We start from the raw sequence: 25,605 nt of genomic DNA, 5'->3' as shown, positions 1-25,605 counted from the left end.
TTTCCAAATGTTTTTAGATGGTTTCATATTCATGTGAGGTCTTTCAACGCAACAAATAATAGTCCAGTGGCCATGATAATTTCCCCTCTTAAAGACTATAAAGTTAAAGCATCTATTAATCAATGAACGCCCTCAAACACCATTTAAGCTCAAATTCAACCTTTAAACCTCATAATCATTGTTTTATGTATATGTGCAGGTGATATGAGGATGCACACGGAATGGTATAGTTGACCTAAACTGAGGAAAACTAAACTCACATCCTCCACCCTCCACGGGTCATTGCCAAAGCCGTCGGTCTGACCATAAGTGATTGCATTCTTTAGGAAATCAGTCCCACAGCCATCATCCTGTAAAAAAGAAAATAACACTAATCAACGTCTCATAAGTGTCAGCGCTGTCTTTGGAAAACAATGTAATTTGATATCGATTGGAGTCCTGATGAATGCAGTACTTACTTTGTCTGCGTCCTGCAACACCGCAACAAGCAATCGAATGTATTCTGTCGCAGCTTTGAGTGTGTCCACTTTACTGGGCTTCCGGTCCGGTCGCATTAGTGGCACCATGCGTTTCAAGCGGGAGAACATGGTGTTCAAGTTCCTGATCTATACAGAAAAAAAGGTCAGAGTTTCATACCAACTGGTCTGATTAGATCATTAAAATGTTTGTTCTGACCTTAGGTTACCTAAATGTAAACAGAGCAAAATAATGATGAGGAAAAAATATTGCTACATGCTTAAAGCAGTGACATTTGTCTTGACTTCATCCTTTATTACTTAGTTACATTTTTTTTAAATGGCATAAAAGTTTCCTCTTTGTGTTCAAATGAAACCATTAATAATGATTGCAGTTTCTTAGGTGTACATATTCTGTCGAAAGACAAACGCACAACTAAGGGAATATCATTCCTTATATTTTTTATCTTCTTTAAAAACATATTGCAGTGCATGCAAGGCCATATGTTTGCATGTGGACGGTACGGCCATGTCCCTACCAATGTTCTGCAAACACAGAATTACTGAGACAAATATTTTAGCAAAACATTATCGCTCATGTCCTAAAAACCTGCACAAATTGTGGAGGAGGAGCAGAATCGCAAGAATGGGTTGTAGATTTCTGGTGTGAACAGCATGGCTGTCACTGAGCTCCAGACCATCGGTCAATAATTTCCTAAAAAGGTTTACGGTCTTAAAACTGCACACGTTTTGAGTGCAATGCTGCCTCCAGTGAGAGCACACTGGTGCGTTGACTCCATCCAAACTATATGAAAATGCACTACATGTGTTGTGTACAGCGTTAGAAGACTGACAACTGACAAAAAACATGTGAAATACACAAAAAAGGATGCAAGTACATCATGCCTTCATTAGGCGTCTGTGATTAACATTGAATTGTACCAAACCACGTGTGGCATTTATAGAGCTATGGAAAATAATATCAAGATTAGCATTCCATACTACATCAGAGATTTCTGTAATGAGTTCTGATCCCAATCACATTTTAGTTTAACAGACAGCCAGTGTAATATCATACGAGAACCTGAACACTTAAAGACGGCTTTATTTTTAAGGAGTGTTTGGATTGTTCATTTATCCACTTCCTCTACTGGATTATTAAGAGATGCAGAAGAGAAGTGCAACAGGTAGAGGATTTTCTTTTTAAGGGAAAAATCAGCTCTGTACTTCCCTTGTTGCAGAAACACAAGACAGCCCTCCTCTTTAAATACTGATTTAACGTAAGTGAATCTTAGTGAATTTGAAATGGATGCAATCCAGCCAATTACTAAGATTTATAATCATCAATAAAATACTTTACCCGTATATTTAAGCGTATCTAACAGCGTTGGTTACATTACTAAAATGTAAAAGTCAAACTACTTTTACAAGTGTGTAACTGAGCGTTAATTTACAGAATATTCACAAGTCAATTAATCATGTAACGATAACTTTGACCTAAAATAATAAAGTCGCAGCAATGTTTTTTAAAATGCACGAAAATATAGCAGCGCGAACATTAATTTTTAATTAATTCAAATATAATGACTGAATTATTTTACATAATTGTCAAGTTGTAACATTATAGCTCACGTCAAGCTGGGCTGCAGCTAACGTTAAGCTAGCTGCTAGCTAATGCTAATGCTAGGTGAAGTGAAGGGAGTTCGACACGAGTTTGCTTGCCGAGCGGAAACTTCAGCCACAGTTCTATCAAACACGTCACCAAACCAGCCAGCATGTATTCTTGTTTAACACCGTGAAAATGTACAAATGAACACTCACTCTCAGTCGTTCCTTGGCGTTGACCAGTTCTCGTTTTTTCACAGTTTGACTGAAGTCCTCCGCGACGAAGTAAACGCCTTCCTTTCCCCGTTTGAACTTCTCAATGTTGCTGTATTCGGGGAGCGCGGACTCCCCCGTTAAGCGCTTCAAAATGTCGCTCATTAATTCCTCCTCGGGCACCTTCATTTTAACCAATAACATTTATACGACCTGGAACCCTGTGGCTACTCTCTACGTTTTTACTTTCCGCGCCGCACGTTCTCCTGTAAATTGCGCGAGCTACTGTGATCACACCTGTGCGCCACGTCTTTAATTAACTTCGGCCATCTGAGGATGGACTTAATGGTTAAATACCGTTCCGCTATAATGTGTCCCAACTACTAATAACGGTTCACTTCTGCCAGAAATATCGTTTCTTCTATTTGGAAATTAGCATTTAGTTATTTAATTAGTCTGGTCGTTTGCTTATTTAGGTAATATTTTTTCATGTATTCATATTGCTTTTTCTAGACATTAAAATAAAATGGATTCAAATGCTCTGTTCAAATAAAAAAAAATCATTGAAGTGTTAACACATGGCTCACACTTTTGTACTTGATACACAGATGAACACACACACACACACACTTGAGGTAGATACGCCATTAATCGACATGCCACAGTAAACCACAGAGATTTGGCATGAGAAGCTGGGTATCACACCAGGCTCATACCAGCTTTGCGTGGAACATGCAAGTTGACTGAGTGCCAAACTGGATGGACAGTCAGAAAAGAATCAGGTCAAGCCTGTGGTATACTTGAGGTGACAGAAAACAATCACAAACTATCACATTACACAAGTTATGCCATACTCCCACAGCCAGAGCTGCTGAGAAGGAAGAGCTTTCCACAGCTCTGATGGTGGCAGGGACCCGGCTTGATTCTTATTTAAGTTTGCCTTCAGAGAGACACACACACACGCCCACGTCATATTGTCCTGAAAAAAACATGATAGGGGCTTCTGATCACACCCATTATTTGGACAATACTGGGCACTTCAAAAAGCCCACCAAATCATCCTCAATTAAAAAAAAAATAGGGACAGCAACATTAAGAAGCTGTTAAAGTTTTTTTTCTTCATGTAGTCTATTGTCATTCATGCAAAGGGCATCATGTTTCCACGTTTCCTCCTTTCTTTGTTGCGGGTATCCAGTGCGTTTACAGTTGGGTGGACGAGCACACACTGTCACCCATGCGAATAAAAGCACATCGTTCATATGAACACACACACACACAAACACACACACACACACACACACACACACACTGGGACTGTTTTATAGACATATACAATTGTAATCCAAATGAACAGAAATGCATTGTTACTTATGAAATTTAAATTGTTGAGATACTGCTGCAACTTTTCTCACAGTATTTCATAAAGCAATAGTTTTTGCGCTTTAAACACGTATGTTGTTAGACGTAGAATGCATTATTTATCAGGGCTTTTTATATATCTGAGAGCAAATTTTAGAGGGTTTTTTTTGCCATGTATTGTGTTTTAGGTCAAGTACTACTGAAAACACATCATGTAAAATACACTTATAACTTAAAAACTCTTGCCATCAGACCTCTAATTGATTGAGTGCAAAAACGTCTCATGTTCCACATGCACTGAATCTACAACACCGCCGATATCTATACCATATAACGTCTTTCTTTCCTGTGGTTGCCATGCCAATTCCGTTCAATGATGCTGCAAAGTATTTCTCGTTCCCCAAGAGCATTGCGCCTCACAGTCTGCCTGCAGCCTTCCTGCATTTGCAATCGTTTGTGCTGATGTCAAAAAACGAGTAAACAGCAGGAGCAGAGGTTTGCAAGGTCATACTCAAGAACATATACCTTGTTTGGCTTATTGACGAGATGCAGATGAATTGTTATTGCTACATTTTCTTTTGCTGTTATCCGCTGTGAACATCAACCTCACACAAATTATCGCTACTGTTCTTTTCTCAACTCATAACTAACTATTCTTTTCTAAACTCATAACTATTTATGCCATACATATTGAAATGTCAATGTACGCCTTATTTCATGAGGCACTTGTGCGTTTTCATCAGCCTCTGAGAAATGTACAATATCTCAAAGGCTGACTGATGCCCGTGTGGGGAGTATATCACAAGTGTCAATATATATAGTAATCATACATTTTAGATTAAAATCCATAATCTCCAAAGTAAATATCTCTGTGGTTGAATGAAGAGTGCATTGAAAGTTGAATGCATTGAAACTGTGCTTCAATACAGTACTGGATGCCTATAAGTAAAAAAGAAAAAAAAACAGAAACACTCGTTAATGAGTAAAACTAAATGATGCTGAAGGCTTCTCAGAAGTTGCAGTTGTGTTGTTTTGGTTGTTGCATTGGTTTGTCCACTCCCCTTTACGTCAATGGACTATATTTTAGTAGAAAAAAAAGAGATCGTCACGGGCCTTCATTGCAGCCAATCAGCGCCAGCTTCACGGCATGACGTCAGCAAGATACCAGCGACTCCAGGAAGTTGGCAGTTTCCTACTGCTGCGTTTTCAAACTAACTTTAAAGTTTGAAGCCTTGAGTTTGGACAAGAAACGGAGTAATTCTTTTATTAGTGTTTATTAGTATTTTTTAAACTGTCCTCGGAGATCAACCGTTTTCAAGTCTAAAGTCGCCGCACATAAGACCGTAAGATGTTATCCCCGAGTCATTTGGCTGATTTCTGCGCCGAGCACCATGATGACCAAGCGCATCCAGTGAGTAACGCTACCTCTGCTAAACACCCGCCGGGAGATGTTTAGTCCATTCGGACGTTATGTCTGAAGGCCTAACTTTACTGTGTGAAAGTGGTCCGACTCCGTGTCACAGCACGTAACGTCAAGGTAATGTCAACGTAATGAACTCAGTGACGTCTCTGGACCCGCACGGCGTAGCGTGCTCTGACGCGAGTACGAACCAGCGATCCACTCTACGTGCACATCACATATTGTGTATTATATATTTATTGGGACATTGCATGTGCTGATGATTGCATTCGGGTGGTGTTCAATGCACACATGTGCTGCATTCACATCTTTCCAGCAATGTATGTAACGCCTTCTGGGCATATTTTAGTGTCATGAAGGCAGGAAACGCAGAGGTGTGAATGGGTAATAATGTCTGAATAAAATAGTAGTAATGGCTTAAGCTTAATACCTAATTCCTTACACATTGCATTGCATATACAGGTGTACAGTGACTCCTAAAACACAATTGATTGGAACTCATTTATCCATTTGTCTTGCTTTTGGCTGTCATTGTACTGGAATATTTTTTGGGAGGGTTTTATCTGCATTTGCCCCTGTTCCTTTGGTCAATTCCAGGCAAATATTATGTTTCCACCACTCACTCCTCACCCCTAGCTTACCTTTCGCTGGGAAAGACAAAAAGTGCCAGTTAGCAGGCTGGGCTTTTTTTTATGTCATAACATGAGATGGGAAAATCAGTTTTCCATGGTCTCAATCAGAAAAGTCCATCTCACCTCATTTTGTCGAGCTATTTGTGGCTAAACGCTGCTATCTCCAGTTTCACATTGCGGTGCCTGTGGAACCTTGTCCTCCATACAAGGTATTTGTCGAATGTTTTGCCCAGCTACAAGTGCAGAACGTCGGGGGCAAGGTGACCCTTTTCAAAGTAAACAAAGCAAACATCAAATTGCTTTAAAGAATTAAAGATTGGAATTTGTTGACAAGAACTTAACACGGGGCTCTTGGCTTCTTGAGTTCTCTTGAAAGCAGCCTTTTATTGGCTTTTACTTCCATCAAGGTTGCAATTGTCAGGGTGTTGGTGATGCTGAATCTTAGGAGCTCAAAACTAAATCTTCCGTAGTTTTACTGCACGATTGTTTATTTTTCCTCTCAGTGCGAAAAGTCTCCTCATTGTTTGTTTGTCGTGCGGCATATCACACTGCCGTGATCTGCTCTCCACGCCGTGTGTGCACAGCCTGAAGAAGAGGGGGCTGAGTGGGTACACGGCGCCGGACGCGTGGCTGCCAATCTGAGCCGCCCCGAGCCCTCTGTGTGTCTGATATCCAGACACTGAAGCCCACGGAGCTAAGTGCATTAATCAGTCTCACAGGGGGGATCGGGTTAAATACTGACCTTTTTTAATTAACAAACAACTGAACTGGATGAACATGATATATTTGGGGCCGAGTGGGGAGCAGTGGAGCTGTTGGCTCTCTCTGCAAAGCGGTGAGGCTGGATGGAGTGTTTTTTTTTATATGCAGGAGAACCAGTTTGTCCAAATGCTTCATCAGAGTGGGGGTAGAGGTTGGAACGCTCTCCTGTGACCGGTATATGTTCAGTTAGCTGATCGGCTCTTCTCGTTAGGAGGCCCAGTAAATACGGCTCTGCTTGCAGTTCATTTAAACAGGATTCACGCATGGAATCAGCCAGCAATGCAAAGAGCAGTGGAAAAAACAAAAAAGGTTGTTTTTCATTATCATTTCATACACTCGCTATTGAAACTTGCAGACAGGAAGCTTTACACAGTACAGAGCTTTGGAGCTTTTTCTCAATACAGAATTTTAAAATAGTGTTTCATTGTTTTATCAACATTTTCGTGATATATTTCATCCCCTTTGCAATTATTTAGGTGGACAAATACCTGGACCACTTTCAGCTGTCGGATAAGACCATTATGGATTTGTCAATAAGATTTCGAAGAGAGATGGACAAAGGCCTGTGCAGAGACACCAACCCCACGGCCGCTGTCAAGATGCTGCCCACGTTTGTGCGTTCCACTCCTGATGGAACAGGTAATAAGTTATAAAATGGTATCATTGATGTCACATTGGATCCATTTGTATTGGGCTGCTGTTAAATGATCAATAGCCCCTGGTCCATGTCATTCACACTTTCTGCACTTTCAACATATTGTATGTGAAAAACACTATTTGATTCCGTCAGTCATGGTGTCACCCAGCAGGAGACCGAGTGTCCGGACTTGTTTCTTTAGGCCCCGGGTGGCACTTTGTTCTTTTCAGACTCCGTCATTGCCGGAACGTCAATAATATTTGACCGAGAGGCACGTTAAATAAAAAATGTAATATGTTCCATTTTTGTTCAAACAGCGAGGTAAATTGCTGGCACTTGATATTGTTAGATGTGTGTCAAATATTTTCTACCTGGGCCTTCTTTGCCGTCTCACTACAGTTTAATTAACTCATAACCTCATTTCAACGCCACAGTTACAGGTTATTCTTTTTTTTTTGGTAAAACACTTCACATAACACTAACATCTAAAGTGAAATAAAAGGTTACATGAAGCTGGACACCAAGGAATACAAACTGCAGATACATGAATACGTGCATGTCAGGATGCTGCTTAATTAACAGACAATGCATATATTCATATTCATATCAATGTTGTTAACTCAATGACAAGAGCAAACACACAAAAACCAGTCACATTTATACACAACAAAACAATCCATTCAAACTGCTGCACTAAAACACAAGAGCACGGGGCGTTCAAATATGAATTACATTAGAGGATACTATTAAATAAAAAACAAGACAATAAAAAACTTAACACGTGCATACGTAAAAACACAAATGGAGTTCACTTTTTCAGACAAGGTTCCCCCTAAGCTCTGACTAAATACTAACTGCCCACTGACCAATCAGGATGCACGTTGATGCTGTACGTTAATACAGACGTAGTCATGAGGCCACCTAGCCCAACATGGCTGTAACAAGATCTGATTGGTTAAAGACGATGGCTATCAACAATATCGTCCCCATACACTGTAAATCTGCAAAGTCTTACGTCGAGACACACTGGAAAGCTCTCTTTGAAACTAGCTGCACTGGAAGCAGAGCAACAGAGGAAGACAACAGCTGTGCAATGAGAAAATAAGCAAATTGGGAAAATATTTTTTGTGTATTTATAAAAAATGAATAAATTATAAAATAGCTCTTAACCTTGTGAAGCCAGCAGAGACGGCTTAGCTGACCTTGACAGCCCACCACAGGTGTGTGGGGGTGGGTGTGTGGGTGGGTGATATCATGTGACATATTATATTGTATCTTTTTATATTCTGCATCTGTTTCTTGGAGCGTGTTGAATTCCTTGCACCTGAACTTGGCAGATGTTTGATGTGTGACGTATGGTGTTATATGTGATTTCAACTTTGTTCAAAGAGCAAGGTGAATTCCTGGCCCTCGATCTTGGCGGCTCCAACTTCCGGGTGCTACTGGTGAAAGTTATGGCTGATGGCAAGCCGGAGGTGCAGATGGAAAATCAGATTTATGACATTCCCGAACACCTCATGAGAGGCAGCGGGTCACAGGTAAAAAATAACACACAGCTAACAAGTGCCGCAAGCAGTTTGATGGATTGCATTGTAGAAATCAATGTGAAAACTTTGATGAAAGTCATGGGATGCCAACATTTCTGCATTATGCAGAAACCCCAAGGACAATTTGAATCATGTATTCAGCTACAAGTTCAACTCACTAAAAATATCTACTCTTATCTGTTTTCATTCATTTACACATGCCATATTTCATACATATTGCAAATTATCCTCAGGCTTATTTAGAAATTTCAGAAAATTTCTAGTAAATCGACGGTCTGACAGAAGGTCTTAATTGGAGATCTGCTTGTTTTCAACATCTGTCTTTGCCTTTAAAGAAAGAAGAGAGGAGGAGATTAACAAATCCAAATATATTCGCCATCTATAAAAAAAGTTCCATTTTGTAACCGGCTTCAGGAACCAGAAGTTGTCCATGACAATACTCCCCTCGGTGTACACAGAGCGAGGAGAAAGAATGACGCGTGTACATATTGGAAGGTATTCAGTGCACAAGACACCATTGATTAAATCAATGAATCAAGAAGTGGAGGGGCTCCTATTGACTAACAATCCGTTCATCAATTATATTCTTCCAGTTTTGGGGGTCGGGTGTCCATGTACAGACATGGAGAACAGCTTTCGGCTGTTTCCTGTGATCATTTACTCATAACTAAATCCCATTTTGAGCCGATGACTGATGGATCAGAAGATCGATTAGGAATCTTTGTATGAAATGGATTATTGCCAAACAGCCATTCAGAGGGAGAGAAAATGAAAGTAGAAGATTGAGGCCGAAGGAAACAATAGAATGGCAACACGCTCCTGGTGCTCCGCTCCCAACTCTGGACTGTTCAGTATGCATATTGATACACTCACACATGGAAAATGAGCACTTGGTTAATAAGAAAACTGACCTTTCCTTTGTCCTGCAGTTATTCGACCACATAGCTGATTGCCTGGCTAATTTCCTGGAGAAGTTGGGCATAAAGGAGAAAAGGCTTCCTCTGGGTTTCACCTTCTCTTTCCCCTGCCAGCAGACCAAGTTGGATGAAGTGAGTGATTTAAGTTATTTTATCTACTACACGCGATAATGAGATCAAAACCAATGGCGTGGGACTCTTGTGCTCCGGGTGAGGAGATTTTTTTGCACGAGGCAAACAAATGCGAGGTGCTCAGTGCATGAGAATCCTCGGCGTCCCCCAAATAATCACCGTATCAGATCACGTATCGGATTCATACCTATTTTTCCCCCCAATGACAACGATCAAGTCTCTTCAACAAGCGTCAAACTAATGAGCTGCTGTTTTCAAATGAGCCGCAATCTGATTGGACTCAACGCACGGAGCTTTTGCATTTGACTGCAGTAAGACAACGCGACTGCTTTCTTCCGGACGAGAGGCAGGGTCAAAACTTTAATACCACCAAGGAAAAAAAACAAAACTTTTTCTGCACCAATTTATGGTGGAAATGTTTCTATGTTGAATCACAGATTAAAGATTGGTCTTCAACGATGCAGACAGTTCACATCCACCAATCGATTGGTTGAAGATCAGATCTTCTTCAATGGATGGCAGACCTCGTGATTTTCTCTTGCTTAGTTTCAAAGTCCATAAATGTTTTTTAAGTGCAGATACTACATGTGGCATTCGTTCATAATGCTTATGGAAGCCACTTGTGATTGTGGGACACATGCCATCATCAGTAGGTAGTAGCACAATACGTCCGTGACAACCTGTAAATAGTAACTGTTTCCTGATATTTCAAGTATGAATACAATATGAATGTGGAAGTGAACAAAGGGGATCAGAGTACGGGGACATAAATACAAGCTTCATTGTCTCGATTAGACGTTACCCGCAACGTGTTATTTCTTTGCTGAGTAATACAGGGTCACCGAAGCTAATTGGTTCCCAAGCAGAAAAACATGACACAAAAAGCTGTCCTTCAAAAACTCATAGAAAAGAATACAAAAGGAAAATAGCAACAGCCTAATGCAGGAAACATTCACAACCTATTTTTGAAAGTTTAACCTTTATTCAGACGTAAGAAAATTAATCTAAATAAGAACATTGTTTTTGTTACTTCATCGTGACTTTCATATTTTCTCATAACCTCTTCTTGAAAAAGGATCCATTAGAAATGGAAGGAATTCAACATTTCAAACTCAATCGTATGGCTAGAAACTTGATGTTTGATCTCATTCATATATTCTGGTTGTAATGCTCTAAAGTGTAGTAAAATGTAAGTAGGTGTTTATTAGAGGTTTTGATAATTTTAGCTATTATTATTTTTAAATACCTAAGGTCAGGCTAGCTGAAGATCATCTTTGTTTATCTGTATGTCTTTCATTTTCCTTTTTGCAGAGTGTTCTGGTGTCTTGGACCAAAAGCTTCAAGTCAAGCGGAGTAGAAGGAAAGGACGTGGTCAGCCTTCTCAGGAAATCCATCAAAAAACGAGGGGTAAGTGTAAAAAAAAAAAAAAATCTAATTTCATGGTACATTATGTTCTATTTATATACGTTCCCAAAGAGTGCAAACTTACAACGACCTCGACATCTATTTTGTTTAGTCTATGAAGATAATACAAAGAAATGTAACAACGGAAAAAAAAGAGCACAAGCCCCTTCATACCTGTGATCACGGCAATGTGAAATGTGACAAAGAGCCAAAATGTGAACAACAACAACAAATAGTATACTTTTCTTTCCAAGTCGTAGTTATATACCTGCAGTTTTATTGTTACGGACCTAAAACGAAAACATCTTCTTGAGCACAAAGGAGCGGCTCAATCTGCGGGTTGCGCTGCGCTGACCCCCTCTGATTGAAGCTTGAGGGAATTTCTCCTCAAAATGAGCTCCAAAGAGCCCTGACAGCTCGCAGTGACCATCAGTCCCCTCTGACTCACTCAGAATCGAGCAGCCGGACCCACTTTTCCCTCCCTAAATCCCACCAATGGAGGAGAAGCATCTGGGTGGCTTATCGCTAGTGTGTCGAACGCGGGGCGAATCTTCGGCTCAAGGTGGCGCGAGCGCGCACGCCGCCAAGAGCCTGCGGGATGACGCGCCGGTGTGCTCGGGGGGGGGGGGGGGGGAAAGGGCTCCGATCGACGCAAGTTGACAATGTTTCAATGCGAGGGGAAGCGTCCGCGCACGTTCGGTACCAACAGCTTGTTCGTGGCGAATGCGCAAACACGCCCAGTAAACAACTGCGGGAACTAAGCAAAGGTTCCGAACTCATCCTGGCACACACGCTGCAGATGGGTGGAGAGATTAGGTGGCCATTGGACGTGGTTGTTTCCCCTTGCCTCTCGGTGCCTGAGATGAGGGTCGCCTAGAGAGGACGAGGACGCGTTAGAACTACGAACAACAGGAAGACGTCCTCATTAATATGTTTTCTTCATCGTTACTATTTCAACGTTGAGAATCCCATCTGCCGGCGAAATCCACAGCGATCAACATGCAGATCCGAGCAGGAGCCAGCAGGCTATTTTAAATAAACGAAGGCGTCGCAAACGATGTGTTTGAAGGTCTCACACTCAGTCCAACAACACCAAGAACAAGAGCTCAAAGGACGAGTCAAGGCCTGAAAATGACAAAATATACCACTTGTCATTTTTGTCAAGTATTTAATTCACCCGGTGGCCTATAGCCTTTTTAAGTAATTCCTCAAGTTTGGGCTTGTCTAGGTGTGTCTGCCACCTCTGCATGCGCTCTGTGAAAGTGACGTGGGTAACGGCGGGCTGAGATTACACCTCGAGTGATGAGGGCCGTCGGAGGCGTTAATGATTCTGAAGTGTATCCTAAAAAAAGTTTCAAAAGTAGTTTTGAGTAGTATATAAACCCTGTTTTATACTTTGCCACAGTCTGGCATCCAAAGTTCCGCCCGTGCTGTCAAAACCACACGCGCCTGTGTGTTGATTTCGATGTATCCCATTAAATCCCATCTCATTGCAGGACTTTGACGTGGACATCTTGGCTGTGATCAATGACACGGTGGGAACCATGATGACCTGTGGCTACGACGATCATCACTGTGAAATAGGCCTCATCGTGGGTGAGTCCGCGCCGCATGCGAACTCGCCTCAAATAGCCAGCATTGGTTTTTGACCGTACCTTATGCTGTGTCGACGCGTCGCACAGGGAAACCTTGGATGTTGCTAACAACATTGACAAAGGCTCCCGATCGAGAGCGAGCTGGCATGCACATGACCGGGTATCACGACCGTGAACCTTCATTTGTTGTCTGATTCACATCTAATAAGAGTGATCCTGTGTACAGAAATGAGCAGGGGAATAACAAATGATTTAAGTGTCCTCGTGGGTGAACCTGTCCCTGAGACGTCTTTACTGCGGGCCAGTCGGCTTTGTGTCCGATAGAGTGGGATCGGATGCCCTTCTTTCTTCTTTTTCGCAAAACATAACCAGGATGTTATTGAGCTTGTTTTCTACAGGAGAACCAATTAACTTGAGTGACCCTGTATTAGTCAACACACAAAATAATACGCGTTGCCGTCGATGGAGACAGCCTGAGACACTCGGATGAGGGAGTCCTCCGCATCCAATTGCCTGCATCGCCGAATGCAATTGCCGATGCAGGCAATCAGTGTCGTCTCTCAACGGTGCACCTGTACGAGCTGCAAAGTATCCTGGAGTCCATGTCAATGCCCCCCCCCCTACTCCCCCCCAATGCCTGTAGAAGAAGAAGAGTCCAGGTTTTTTGAATTTTTGAATGACAACTACTTGGTCAATTTGATGCTAACATCCCTTCCCCCAAGGAACGGGGACCAATGCCTGCTACATGGAGCAGATGAGGAACCTTGACCTGCTGGACGGGGATGAGGGCCGGATGTGTGTTAACACGGAGTGGGGCGCTTTTGGAGACGATGGTACCCTGGAGGACTTGCGCACCGACATTGACCGGGAAATCGATGCGGGCTCTCTAAACCCCGGCAAGCAGCTGTGAGTATAGTCTTTGAGCTCATGTCGACCAGTTCAACATTAAACATCCCTCAGTGGTAGCTCTACTGGGAAACTACAAAAAATATGTTTAATGGTTTTATAATTTATTTTACATCCGGTAATATTGACCTATAATTTAGTAAGTTAAATAATACAACAAATAAAACACCGTACTAGTTCACATTTCTACGGAGAATAGAGCAAATTTCCCCACAGTCAGTTATTTACAAACTGTGATATTTATGCAGTTCTTAACTTGACATAAATATCCAAAAGTGTTATTCTTGAAACAATCACTTTCATTAGAGTTCAGCATTTGTGTTTGGTCTGTTTTTAAGGTGTGAATCACCCTCCGGAGCATGTGACAGCAGTTTCTTGTGTTGCCGTGCAGGTTTGAGAAGATGATCAGTGGCCTGTACATGGGGGAACTGGTGCGTCTCATCCTGTTGAGAATGACCAAAGAGCGGCTGCTGTTCCAGGGGAAGACCACGGCACAGCTCCTCACCACTGGAAGCTTCAACACCAGCCACATCTTCGCCATTGAGAATGACAAGTTAGTTTGGCCATGTTTTTTTTTTTTCAAGTGTACACTTAGTGCACACCTTCAATTTGACGGTTTGGTTTAACTCCGACCCAACATCTTATCACCAAGATCGGTAGGATCATTTGATAATTTGGGATTGGCAACAGGTTCTCATCCTCGTGTGTGTGTGTATTTTTATTCTCCTTCACCTGCAGGGGTGAGGAAGGTCTGGCGAGTGCGGAGCAGGTGCTACAGGGCTTGGGTCTGGACCCGTCGGAGGAGGACTGCACCACCACTCGGAGGGTGTGTCAGATCGTGTCCACTCGAGCCGCACACTTGTGCGCCGCCACTCTGGTGGCGGTGCTGCGACAGATCCGGGACAACAAAGCAGCAGAGAAGCTGCGTACCACTATTGGGGTGGACGGCTCAGTTTACAAAAATCATCCAGAGTAGGTGTCTCACACACAGACACACACACACACACACACACACACACACACACACACACACACACACACACACACACACACACACAGGCCCTTGTGATGTTATTGATGTTATTAATAGTATTCATTTATGCTACAGGCATTGATGAGCTCATTTATGTCAGCATTGAATAAGCAGGGTCACTTTTGAATGCACGCAAGTTAGATAGGAGACAAATAATGGCCATGATTTAGTCATGTTGGAAGTATACATTCACTGCTGAATGTGTTGACTACAAGAATAATGATGATAATAATAATGATTTTCTAGTCTTCGGAAAGAGGTTTATTCTCAGAACTCATTTCCAAAGAAAAATGAATGGAAGGCCATTCGAAGATGTTCTTTGGACGAATCTGAGCTGCGGTGCATCAGCTGTGTCTTCAGTGTCTGATGAAGTCTCAGAGTAGCAAGCCTTTGATGTTGATTATTTATATATATAATATTTTATTTGTTGAGTTCAACAGCTCGACTAATAATGTTTGTAACCCTTCTAATATCTGACCTTTCACATAATTACGGTTCAGTTCCAGCTTTTTCTTTTCTTATTAAAGGTGAGTGTTGGATAGAGGGGAAGAGAGAGAGGGGCAAGCCAGGCAAAGGACCCAAAGATTACCTGTGTACACGATACAATGTGGCCTAGTGACTCTGGTTGTTACGCTTAGCGTTTCTAATGACTCTTTGTAGCTTTGGTCATTGCATTTGAAAAGGAGTGAATCGTAAATGACCATGCTTGTAACCACAGACATTACAAAGTACATCCACATGTCTCAGGTTCTCCAGGAGGCTCCACAAGATGGTACGCCGGCTTGTGCCGGACTGCGACGTGCGCTTCCTGCAGTCGCAGTGTGGCAGTGGGAAAGGCGCCGCCATGGTAACGGCGGTGGCCTACCGTCTCGCCGCGCAACACGCCGAGCGTCAGCGCATCCTCGACACCCTGCGCCTGAGCCGCGAAAAGCTGCTGGAGGTGAAGAGGCGAATGAGTGAGGAAATGGCACGAGGCCTGTCTAAGCTCACGCATGAGCAGGCGAGTGTCAAGATGCTTCCCACCTTCGTCAGATCCACACCAGATGGAACAGGTAGCCGTGAAAAGACAAGCCAATGTTCCACTTGATATCGATATCGTTTTTTTTCCTGTTCTTTATCTATTTTGCTTTCATGTGTATGTCCCTGATTGCGGTCTCTGTTGCCCTGATCAGAGCACGGCGACTACTTGGCTCTGGACCTCGGGGGCTCCACCTTTCGGGTGCTGCTGGTGCGACTGAAAAGTGGAAATGGACGCAATGTGGAAATGCACCACAAGATCTACAGCATCCCACAGGAGATCATGCAGGGCACAGGGGATGAAGTATGAACCCCTCTTTCAAAACGTGAAACTGGTCCTCTGACAAAAAGATTGCGATGTCATTCGGTTCAGACGTTTAACTTGAGTATCTTTTTCTCCCGCGCCAGCTTTTCGGCCACATTGTGTGCTGCATCGGGGACTTCCTTGAGTACATGGGCATGAAAGGAGCATCCATACCTCTGGGATTTACATTCTCCTTCCCCTGTCACCAAAGCAAACTGGATCAGGTAATGCTTCAACATTCTTCACAAGTGTAATAATAGCTATAATTTGGACTACGGTGGACAAACAAACATTTAAGAACCAGCTGGCACAGCACTCTGCAATTTCCAAATTCTTGTGTGTTTTGCATTACTTACTTAGTTTCTTTGGTTGCATCTGCTATTGATTGACCTGTCGTGGGAGTTGTGTGCAAATACTCCGCTGTTATCCAAGTGTATCACGAATGGATGGTTTGTTTCATTACTTTGAACATATTTGATTTTAAAAACCCAACATAGATGGTGCTTACATTTCACTGCATTCTACTCATGATTTATTCTTGTCGCCTAAAAATACCACAGTCAATTGTAATTGGCTATTGATTACAACGTCCATGTTCTGATCTCAAACTGCTGAAATCCTTTTTTTCCGCTCCTTTTGAGTCATCGTTCACCCCTCTGTGGTGACGCCCTTTTCACATGGAACCATTTCCTCTTTTATTTCAGGGAACAGCACGACAGTGACAGCACTGGTTGTTTTGCCAGATGCCGTAGCTTTAGCAGGTTCCTTAATCGTGTTGCTGACGCCGTTAAAATGGATAGTCAGACTGTGTTTTGGGGGCATTGTGTATGCTAATCTATAAACTTACACTAATTTAAGCTCCGGTGGATTTCACAAGCTGCTCAGTACAATGTTATCTGAGAATTAGGAGCTGTAGCTGATGTGGCGTACTTAAGACCGCCGTAGTAAAAATTAAAAGTAAGTCATGATCAGAATACCAAAAATGATCTTGCATGAGGTATTTGCTGGAGTTATAGGCCTCGAGCAAATAGTGAGCTTTTGGTCAGACCTTGATAACACCTTGCAGTGCCTCTGGTCGTAAAAATAATGGAAATCTGTAAATTAAAATTGAGCAGGCCTTTGCATTTACAAACGTGTCTCAAATTGAGTATTGAAAATGAGTATGAAGTCAAACAAATATTCTCCTGCGTTTATAAAAGTACCAAACATGATTACCAACCACTTTTGATTTTGATTACAATTCTGTAATATAGCATTAATAATGGTTTATTGTTCTTTCTAAAAGTCTCACACACACACAAATTGATGTTATTGTTTGTTCAGGGCATTCTTCTGAACTGGACAAAGGGTTTCAAGGCCAGTGGCTGTGAGGGACAAGATGTCCTGACTTTACTTAAAGATGCCGTCCGCCGCAGACAGGTCAGTAAACACAAGAATATTCTTTGTTAGAGCTGTGGCTTTTGAATGCACGCGAGTTAGAGAGGAGACAAATAATGGCCATGATTGAATCATGTTGAAAGTGTATATTTCACTGCTGAATGTGTTGACTACGAGAATAATGATTATAATAATAATGATTTTCTAGTCTTCGGAAAGAGGTTTACACTTGAAATAAGTAAAAGTACACTAAATTGTAATGCGGATCCCCTCTGGGAAATATTTTGAGATGTGTATTTCTTTTAGGTGTCATATTCGTATCTCTTATGTTAAATGTCTACAGCTGCATTGCCCTTCATTCATCTTCATCCTCCCTCCCTTAAAGCGCTTACACCCGAAGTCAAAAACTGCCTCAGACAGTGTAACCTTTATGGGTTGTTGTTTAATGAAGAAATCGCTACAAGAATCAGTAGCGCTGACATTTATTTAAATGGACCGCGTAATCAGACATATACAATACACACGCTGTTGTAACTGTTAATGGTTTCATCACAAGCTGGTTTCTTTTTTAAATCAATGCGTGATTAGTATTTACTTATAATAATGTGTATATGTCACTTATTTATTTGTTATGGGGTTTGGATAATGCAGAAGCAATTATTATAGTTAGACATGTAACTTACGATATTGTTAAAACCTTTGTTATTGAACTGTTTACTTTAGTGATTTCGATCAGGACTTAGATGGTGGAGATGTAAAAAAACAGCAGTCTGTTTAGCCTTTGGCTACCGTTAGCACAAGGCTGTGAGCCTGCAGTTCCTCTCAAGCGGTTAAATGCCTTTGGGGTTTAGGGGCGTCTCTTTGAGATGACCTGTGACCCGTTCACGTGCTGTTTTTGCTAAAGTTTATTTGACACAGTCATGGGAAGGGGCGAAAAGTGTAGTTTTCTCTTTGATACCTTGAATTACAATCACCAATTAGCAAAGACAAACGTATCCAAGGGAGAGGAATCTAAATTGAATTATCATAAATCAGATACTTCTAGTTCAAAATACTTTGGTTCCAATATTATATTGTCGTTCACTTTGTTGCTGCTTGCAGGATTTTGACCTGAACTTTGTGGCGTTGGTCAATGACACAGTGGGAACCATGATGACCTGCAGCTATGAAGACCCCCAGTGTGAAGTGGGGCTCATCGTGGGTAAGTCTGCCCCCTCTTCCTCTCTAGCGGCCATTTTTAAATCCTGTCCAGTGTTTGTGTGTAAACTTTGAAGCTCATCCATGTCGGTGCTCGGGTTAATACTCGTCCACATTTCTTGATCTCAGGCACGGGGACTAATGCGTGCTTCATGGAGGAAATGCAGAACATCGAGCTGGTGGAGGGGGATCACGGCCGGATGTGTGTCAACATGGAGTGGGGAGCGTTTGGGGACATGGGCGAACTTGATGACTTCTGCACCGAGTTCGATCGCGTCGTTGATAATTCCTCTAACAATCCTGGGAAACAGAGGTAACGGATGGGTAGTTTATTTCTTCATGTGCATGGAAAACATAAACCCAACACTGCCGACACTCCCATTAAACAGAATGACTTCCACCATTCCAGTCACAAACCAAGTAAAAAATGAATTAGCCAAAAGGTGCAAAGGACAGACATTTTGAAACTGAAAAGGCTCACTGAAGGCAACATTTGAGTCACTTCAATAAAACACAGCAGTGAGAAGACAGGTCAATGTTCTGTTGTAAACTCTCAACAAAGGAATGTCCACAAAGTCCCTATCAGCTTTATTGCAGAGGAGTCTGCTGTCCAAGGCTGTGAGCCCCTTCCAGTATTGTGTGGGAAGATGAATTATGCTGGAAATCCAGATGCAGTTCACTGTTTGATTCTACGGTTGCCGCAGTTTAGATCCAACAATTCTACAGTTTGTGTCTGAGCTGCACTAGTATTTCATTCATTAGTAGAAAATAATAATAAGCTGCATTTGTGTTGGTATTCAGTGTTTCACTTAAAGTGGATCAAAAACTCTGATGTGTTCAAATGGCACATCATGTGCATCCAGCAGCATATTTGGGCTTCCACATATCGATGTCATCTGACTTAAGCAGGGCGGAAACAACCACTCACACGTACGGGCAATTTAAAGGCCCAAATTATTCCAAAATGTCCGTCCTTGCGGGTGAAAACACTGTAAATGTTAACAATGAGTCTCCTTTTTCTTCCAGGTATGAGAAGATGATCAGCGGCATGTACCTGGGGGAGATAGTGAGGAATGTGCTGATAGATTTCACCGAAAAGGGCTTGCTGTTCAGAGGCAAACTGTCCGAGCGACTCAAGACCCGCTGCATCTTTGAGACAAAGTTCCTGGCGCAGATTGAAAGGTGAGTCTTACGGACCCGGTTCACACTCGGTTTTTTAGGAGAAGTGAGAAGCAATCCATATAGTATGTGTGAAGAAAATCGAGACCGAGACGAAAGCAATAAGACGTGATCTATATCCATGCGAATGCTGTCGCTCATGGCTTACCGGTCTCTAAGATGAAATAAACTCATGTTTGTTCAAGTTCCTGAGAGACAAAAAAACAAAATGAAGTTGCGAGCAGCATTCGTAAGCCCCTCGTGCCCCTCGTGCCGCCCGGCACCCCGGCGGCAAAGTGGAGGGTTGGCGCGGCCTTTCTGTGATCATCACAAACTTGATAACGAGTTACAAACAGCCAGATGTGTGTCGGAGATCTGTGTAAAACGGCCGCCACGTCACGTCCACGGCCGCTTAAACATAAAGCTTTTGATTACCAACCACTAGGAGCACATGAGGACATGTTATCTTAGATGAAATACACCAATAGTCAGACCGGTGAGTAATGAGCACACCACACTTCATTCAAAGACACAGAGATCTCGCCTCATTGCTGAAAACCTATTATTTTCACACAAGATTGCACGGCCGAAGGTCGCCGTGGATCTTCTAAATTCCCAAGAAGAAGTTTGTTAACAAAAAGCGAATTGAAAAGAAAAGAAAAATCCACAAGGAGATCACATAAAAAGAAGTTATTGAAGTTCGGGTTTAGAGAATGTCGCCAAGAAACTTAAAATTGACACATGGGTACCAAATGCACCTTCGTCTGTCGTGGTTTAGGAATGCGTCACCACGGCAACATCGTCCCAGGAAACGTCAGAAGCTTTGTGTCCTGGCATTATCTACACTGTATACCTGTGTTGAACCAATTGGAAGGCCAGAATCGGTGCTCAGCCCCCTTACATGAAGGGTCACAATACTGAATATTGTGAACCCATTTTTTTGTGATGATAAAGTGCCGTTGGAATTGTTTTTGAGTGCATAATAATAATTAAGCTGCAATCAACCGACTGTAATATCGCACCCTTTGAAGCGAGTTAAATCAATTAAACTAGAGAGTTCATCCCTAACCATGTTAGCCGTCTCCGTCACGTGTGTAACCCCTTTTCTTCCATTACCCCCCCGAAGCGACCGTCTGGCCATGCGGCAGATCCGCTCCATCCTGCAGCACCTGGGCCTCACCAGCTCCACCTGCGACGACAGCGTGCTGGTGAAGGAGGTGTGCCACGTGGTTTCCAGCCGCGCCGCTCAGCTCTGCGCAGCTGGTTTGGCCGCCGTGGTCGACAAGATCCGGGAGAACCGCAACCTGAACCAGCTGTGCATCACCGTGGGAGTGGACGGCACCCTTTACAAGACGCACCCTCAGTAAGGAGCTGGTACACGTCGATGACCCGTTGGGGACAAATGGATGGGGGCTCAAATCGAAATGCAGGATGATATTCATTCCATTTTTCTTCAAGTTTTGCAAATGACTTGTTCATTCGTGCTTGTCTCCCCTTTCTCTTCCGGAAGTTTCTCCAGGATCATGCAGGAGACGTTACAGGATTTGGCGCCGCAGTGCCAGGTGACCTTCCACAAGTCGGAGGATGGGAGCGGGAAGGGGGCGGCGCTGATCACCGCCGTGGCCTGCAGGGTGCAGAGTGAAGGGCAGCCCTGAACCGATAGAACCCGGTAGAACCAGGGCGACTCACTCTGAGGTCGCCACAGGATAGTTACAAACCGACTTGGCCTGAGTTTAGCGCTTTAGTACTGAAGTGTTAGATTTGACTTTTCTTTGTTTTTGGAAAGAATATTTATTGTGTCTGCTGACGCGGTGAAGAATGATTTCAGAAATGACGGTTTTGCTGGTGTGTTAGAGGAGATGCTGTTACACGATGTGCGGTTCCTTCTTTACACTCCCTGCTTTCCACATGGCCGACTTGAGGTTTCTTTAATAGCGTCTGTTATCTGCATTGACTATTGGAAAAGTTTTTTATACAGCAACTTCTCCAGATCTGAGGTGAAAAAAAATGAACCTTGTGATTTCTTCATTTAGAATACATTGTTCTATAATGCCTTTTTTATTTTTTCTTATTAAGCATAACAGTTGATTAAACAGGGGTCAAAAGCTTGGAGGTTCTCTCGGTTCTGATATGGTGGGAAAAGCGAAAGGGTTAAAGAAATGATCCACCTTTCTCTACTTGGTTTTTAGACTTTTTAATTTGGTTTCCATAACTCTTTTGCATCGTGTTTGAATGCTATGTTGTTGAAAAAATAAAAAGACCAGTACTATGTCTGCAGCTTCTACAACGTGTCCTTGTGTATGGAACTAATCCCATTTTTGTAATTAGTACATCACATGGCATTTTAGTGGTTACTGATTACACCGTATGTTTGATTACCTTGATGTGAATATTAATCTGTCTCTCATTCTAAAACTAAGTATCTCCCAAGACGACATATCCTATAATTAATTCAACCGACATCAGATCGTCTGCTTCGTGACTTGGATACAAGACGTTAACAGCTGTACTCCTAATCTGATCGTTATTACTCGAGAGTGTAAAAGCAGCGACGGCCCTGATGAAGTTTGGCCTGGACCTGCTGTTGGTCTCCTTTCAGTGGAAGTCACTCTTTGTTCTAATCACACAGAGAACTGCAGGGAAGCGGCCTCACCTTTTTATTCCCAACTTTCTTTTTTTAACTTCCCACACCTTCTCTATGTTCCGCTGTGCCGAGGTGCCACCCCAAGACATTATAAATGATAGAATACAATGGGGACCGCTTTAATTGGCACCAGAGCATAATAATTATGCCGTTTTGTAGAAGTCTGTGTTTAAAGATAATTTTGATTACTCTTTGCAAATTGCTAACCTGGAGGGAAAAGTTAATTAAATCGCGGTAGTCAACAAGTAAAAACCCTTGTCTTATTCCGTTTTTTTCATTTGTTAAAATGTATTTCCTTTCAATTACTGCTTTTGGAGGATGTGTTGTGCTAAGAAAACATCCTTTGCTTGGGGTAGAAGGAGAGATTTGAAAGTTACTTGCACCTTTTTTCGCAGAACTGAAACAGAACTCATAATGACACAAAACATCATTCCCTTATTCTAGTTAACTACATTCAGGGGAGTTAAATGTTGTTTTTCTCCAGCGTTTACATTTTCTTTATAGGAGCAGATAAAAAAACAACATTCCTCACCATTAGAAAAATCATATACTGTGGTAAAAAACAACAACTTTAAAACCACTTTATAGATCTACAGAAAGTGTGTGAAAGCAAAACGTCTTATACAACACCGTAATGTATGAGGTGTTGTGTATAAATGTCTAAGGTCACACGTAGACATGAAACTTTGGAGAAAAGAATGTTTGAGACAAAGAGAAGGCACCTGTTGCTAAAGGGAGGTAAAGGTGAAAGAAAGATCTCTTCTATTCTTTAGAACATTCTCAACAATGTGTGTCTCTTTCTTTTGAACAAAGTGGGAATGCACTTTTATAATTGTTCTGTTTACACAATGAGGTTTTGCATAAATAATCATCACAAATGTTTATGAAGTCAAGCTAAATAGTAAAAGACATGTAAAAGTGGAACTCTGTCAGATCCGCCGTTTTTTTTGTTTTTTGTTAACCACGAATGTATGAAGTCGGATAGTTCGAGGATGCCTCCTCATCCCGGATCGTGCTTCCACAGGGGCGGGATTAGCGGAGGCTCAACGCAGTTTACTGTATTGCAGGAGACCGGGTTTTGCATTTTGGGATCACTCCCCACTCGAGTGCGGCATGTCCTTATAAACCCCGGGAAAGGCCCACCGGTTTAGATGCACAGGCCCTGTGAGAGGATTCAGCTGTGGGAGGACATGTCTGTTGATCTTGTTGAGCCTTGGAGGAAAATGTCTGCCAAACGCGTTGGAACCTTTAAGTGCGTATTGTTTCCGAGGGGTTTCTCTCCAAAAGGCTCATTTGATGGTCCATCTGCTGCGTTCAGCCAAGTGGCAACCGATTCCAAATCTATTCAAAACGACCCCGTGCATGTCAGGTGGATCCGGGCCGTGCGCTTTGACAACTGAACACTGTCCAAAGACATTGTCTCACGAAACTATTGTTTGTCGCAAAAATGACAACGAATTATGCCCAATTGGACCTTTCGTGGTTTATTTTCTTGATGAGCAAAGCTGTGCCAGCGGTTTTGGCCGGCTGATTTACCTTCTGAGTGCTAACCATAAATACATCTAACCCGTGGGGAGGCACCACAGGGCCTCACCAGCAGGAACCTTCAGTAGCAGACACCCACAGAACACAAGAGAGATTGGATCGTTCAGTTCACGTCAGATTTATTTGAACCACATAGGGTGCAATCAGCCAACATCAGATTACTTGATGGATGGATTACAGAGAAAACAGATATTTCCACTTGAGGGCCAAACTCATTTTACCACATAAGTTTTCTGATCTTCGTATAGCTCTTATAAAATGGAGATGATTGGGTAAGAGCCGCTCAAGGCCAAACCGAATGGGTTGGACCCCCAGAACGAGCCCCCCTGTCCGCCATCACTGTTTATGTGGTACCGTATGCAATATAAATCAGAATGAGAAGAACTGTGAGTAAATATATAGCATTCAGTCATGAAAGACAGGTATAATTAATGAGGTCTTTGTACAAAACCTTAACCCATATGAACGGAATATCCTGCGTGTGCACATTTCTGAGTGAATGTGAGCGAATGACATGTGCTGTGGTGATTGGTTACTTTGCTGAAGGCGCTCCAAGGCAATGTACTGCTTCCAGATGACGTCAGTCCCCCCTTCTGGCGACGAACACCCCGGTTTCTTAAGAGGCAGATGTGCCCACACTTTATTTTGAGCCATATTATTTCATGTTGCTGTATTAGATGCTGAAGACGTTAACAGATGTCCCCATGATTTTTTTTATGTAAAAAAAATTGGTCCATGTGACATTACATGTTATTTAGCTGACGCTTTTATCCAAAGCGACTTACATTGCATTATAACCCACGCATTGCATTTTTGCCCAGAGAGCAATTAGGGGTTAGGCGTCTTCCTCAGGGACACTTCAACATGACACATGGGGCAGCCGGGATTCAAACTACCAACCCTGCGGCCCCCCACCCCACTGCACTACTCCATGCACCACCATCGCCCAACGTCAAACAAACAGCCGGCTGCAACCCCTGGAGAGTGAGCCCTGTTGCGTTGTCACTAGAGGTGCAGGGACACGAGAGAAACGCACACACTCCCAAACTGGGCAAAATCAGGCAAACCAAAAGGCTACCCAAGATTTTCTAAAGAACCCACAAGGAGACGAAGGGACACACCTGGTTTAAGCACACTGGGGAGGTGCAGCTGATTGTTTCCTGCTGTGTCCCTGATTGGACACAGCAGACAATCAAACACACCAGAGCAGGAAGTGAAGTTAAAGCGGGGACACAAGAGGCAGGAAAATACAAAAGACAGGAGACAAAGCCACTGTGGAAGGCCCCCGCGACACAATACGTCTGCCTACATGGCTCATTCAAATAAATACGAGTGAAGTCACAACTTTAAATGGAATAAATAATATTCAATCGAGTAGAGACCTGGACCACAGAGTGCAAGCGGTTAGCTATGTCCGGATCAAATCCCAGGCCCCGCTTACTTTGCTAACTACCAGCGCAAGGCCACCATGCTATAACACTACGTATACCAATAAGGGGGATGGGCCTTCAGCGCCACTGTAGCACTATTTGTGAAAAAAAACATGATATTCAAGTTGATCATTTCCAGCCACTCTGTGCACAACAGGTGTCCTTTTGCGCTGGAGGTGCGGCACATTGCGCAATGTCCCAAATTGTCAACAGCATTATGTGCGCTATAAGCATTGCGAGTCCATCCCTGCGAGAACAATTGGGAGAAACATTGTGCCTAAGAGCACAATTTAGATCTCGCCCCCCCCCCGCGTGC

At 42.7% G+C, this 25,605-nt stretch overlaps 1 protein-coding gene across 1 annotated transcript; it reads left to right on the top strand.

The window, feature by feature from the left end:
• The first annotated feature begins 4,765 nt into the window (after nucleotides 1–4,765).
• On the top strand, nucleotides 4,766–22,155 carry hk2 (hexokinase 2). The gene is made up of 18 exons (XM_037482783.2): nucleotides 4,766–5,043; nucleotides 6,923–7,085; nucleotides 8,473–8,621; nucleotides 9,560–9,679; nucleotides 10,991–11,086; nucleotides 12,580–12,679; nucleotides 13,401–13,584; nucleotides 13,976–14,137; nucleotides 14,323–14,556; nucleotides 15,365–15,669; nucleotides 15,790–15,938; nucleotides 16,043–16,162; nucleotides 17,262–17,357; nucleotides 18,417–18,516; nucleotides 18,642–18,825; nucleotides 19,539–19,694; nucleotides 20,797–21,033; nucleotides 21,181–22,155. Exons 1-18 carry the CDS (start codon nucleotides 4,981–4,983, stop codon nucleotides 21,323–21,325), a joined length of 2,763 nt encoding a protein of 920 aa, XP_037338680.2. The 5' UTR covers nucleotides 4,766–4,980; the 3' UTR covers nucleotides 21,326–22,155.
• The last annotated feature ends 3,450 nt before the right edge of the window (nucleotides 22,156–25,605 follow it).

The sequence above is a fragment of the Pungitius pungitius genome, chromosome 5, assembly GCF_949316345.1.
Source record: "Pungitius pungitius chromosome 5, fPunPun2.1, whole genome shotgun sequence".
NCBI classification, from domain to species: Eukaryota; Metazoa; Chordata; class Actinopteri; order Perciformes; family Gasterosteidae; genus Pungitius; species Pungitius pungitius.
The sequence above is the reverse complement of the archived record's forward strand: the minus strand, read 5'-3'. Positions and strand labels throughout refer to the sequence as shown.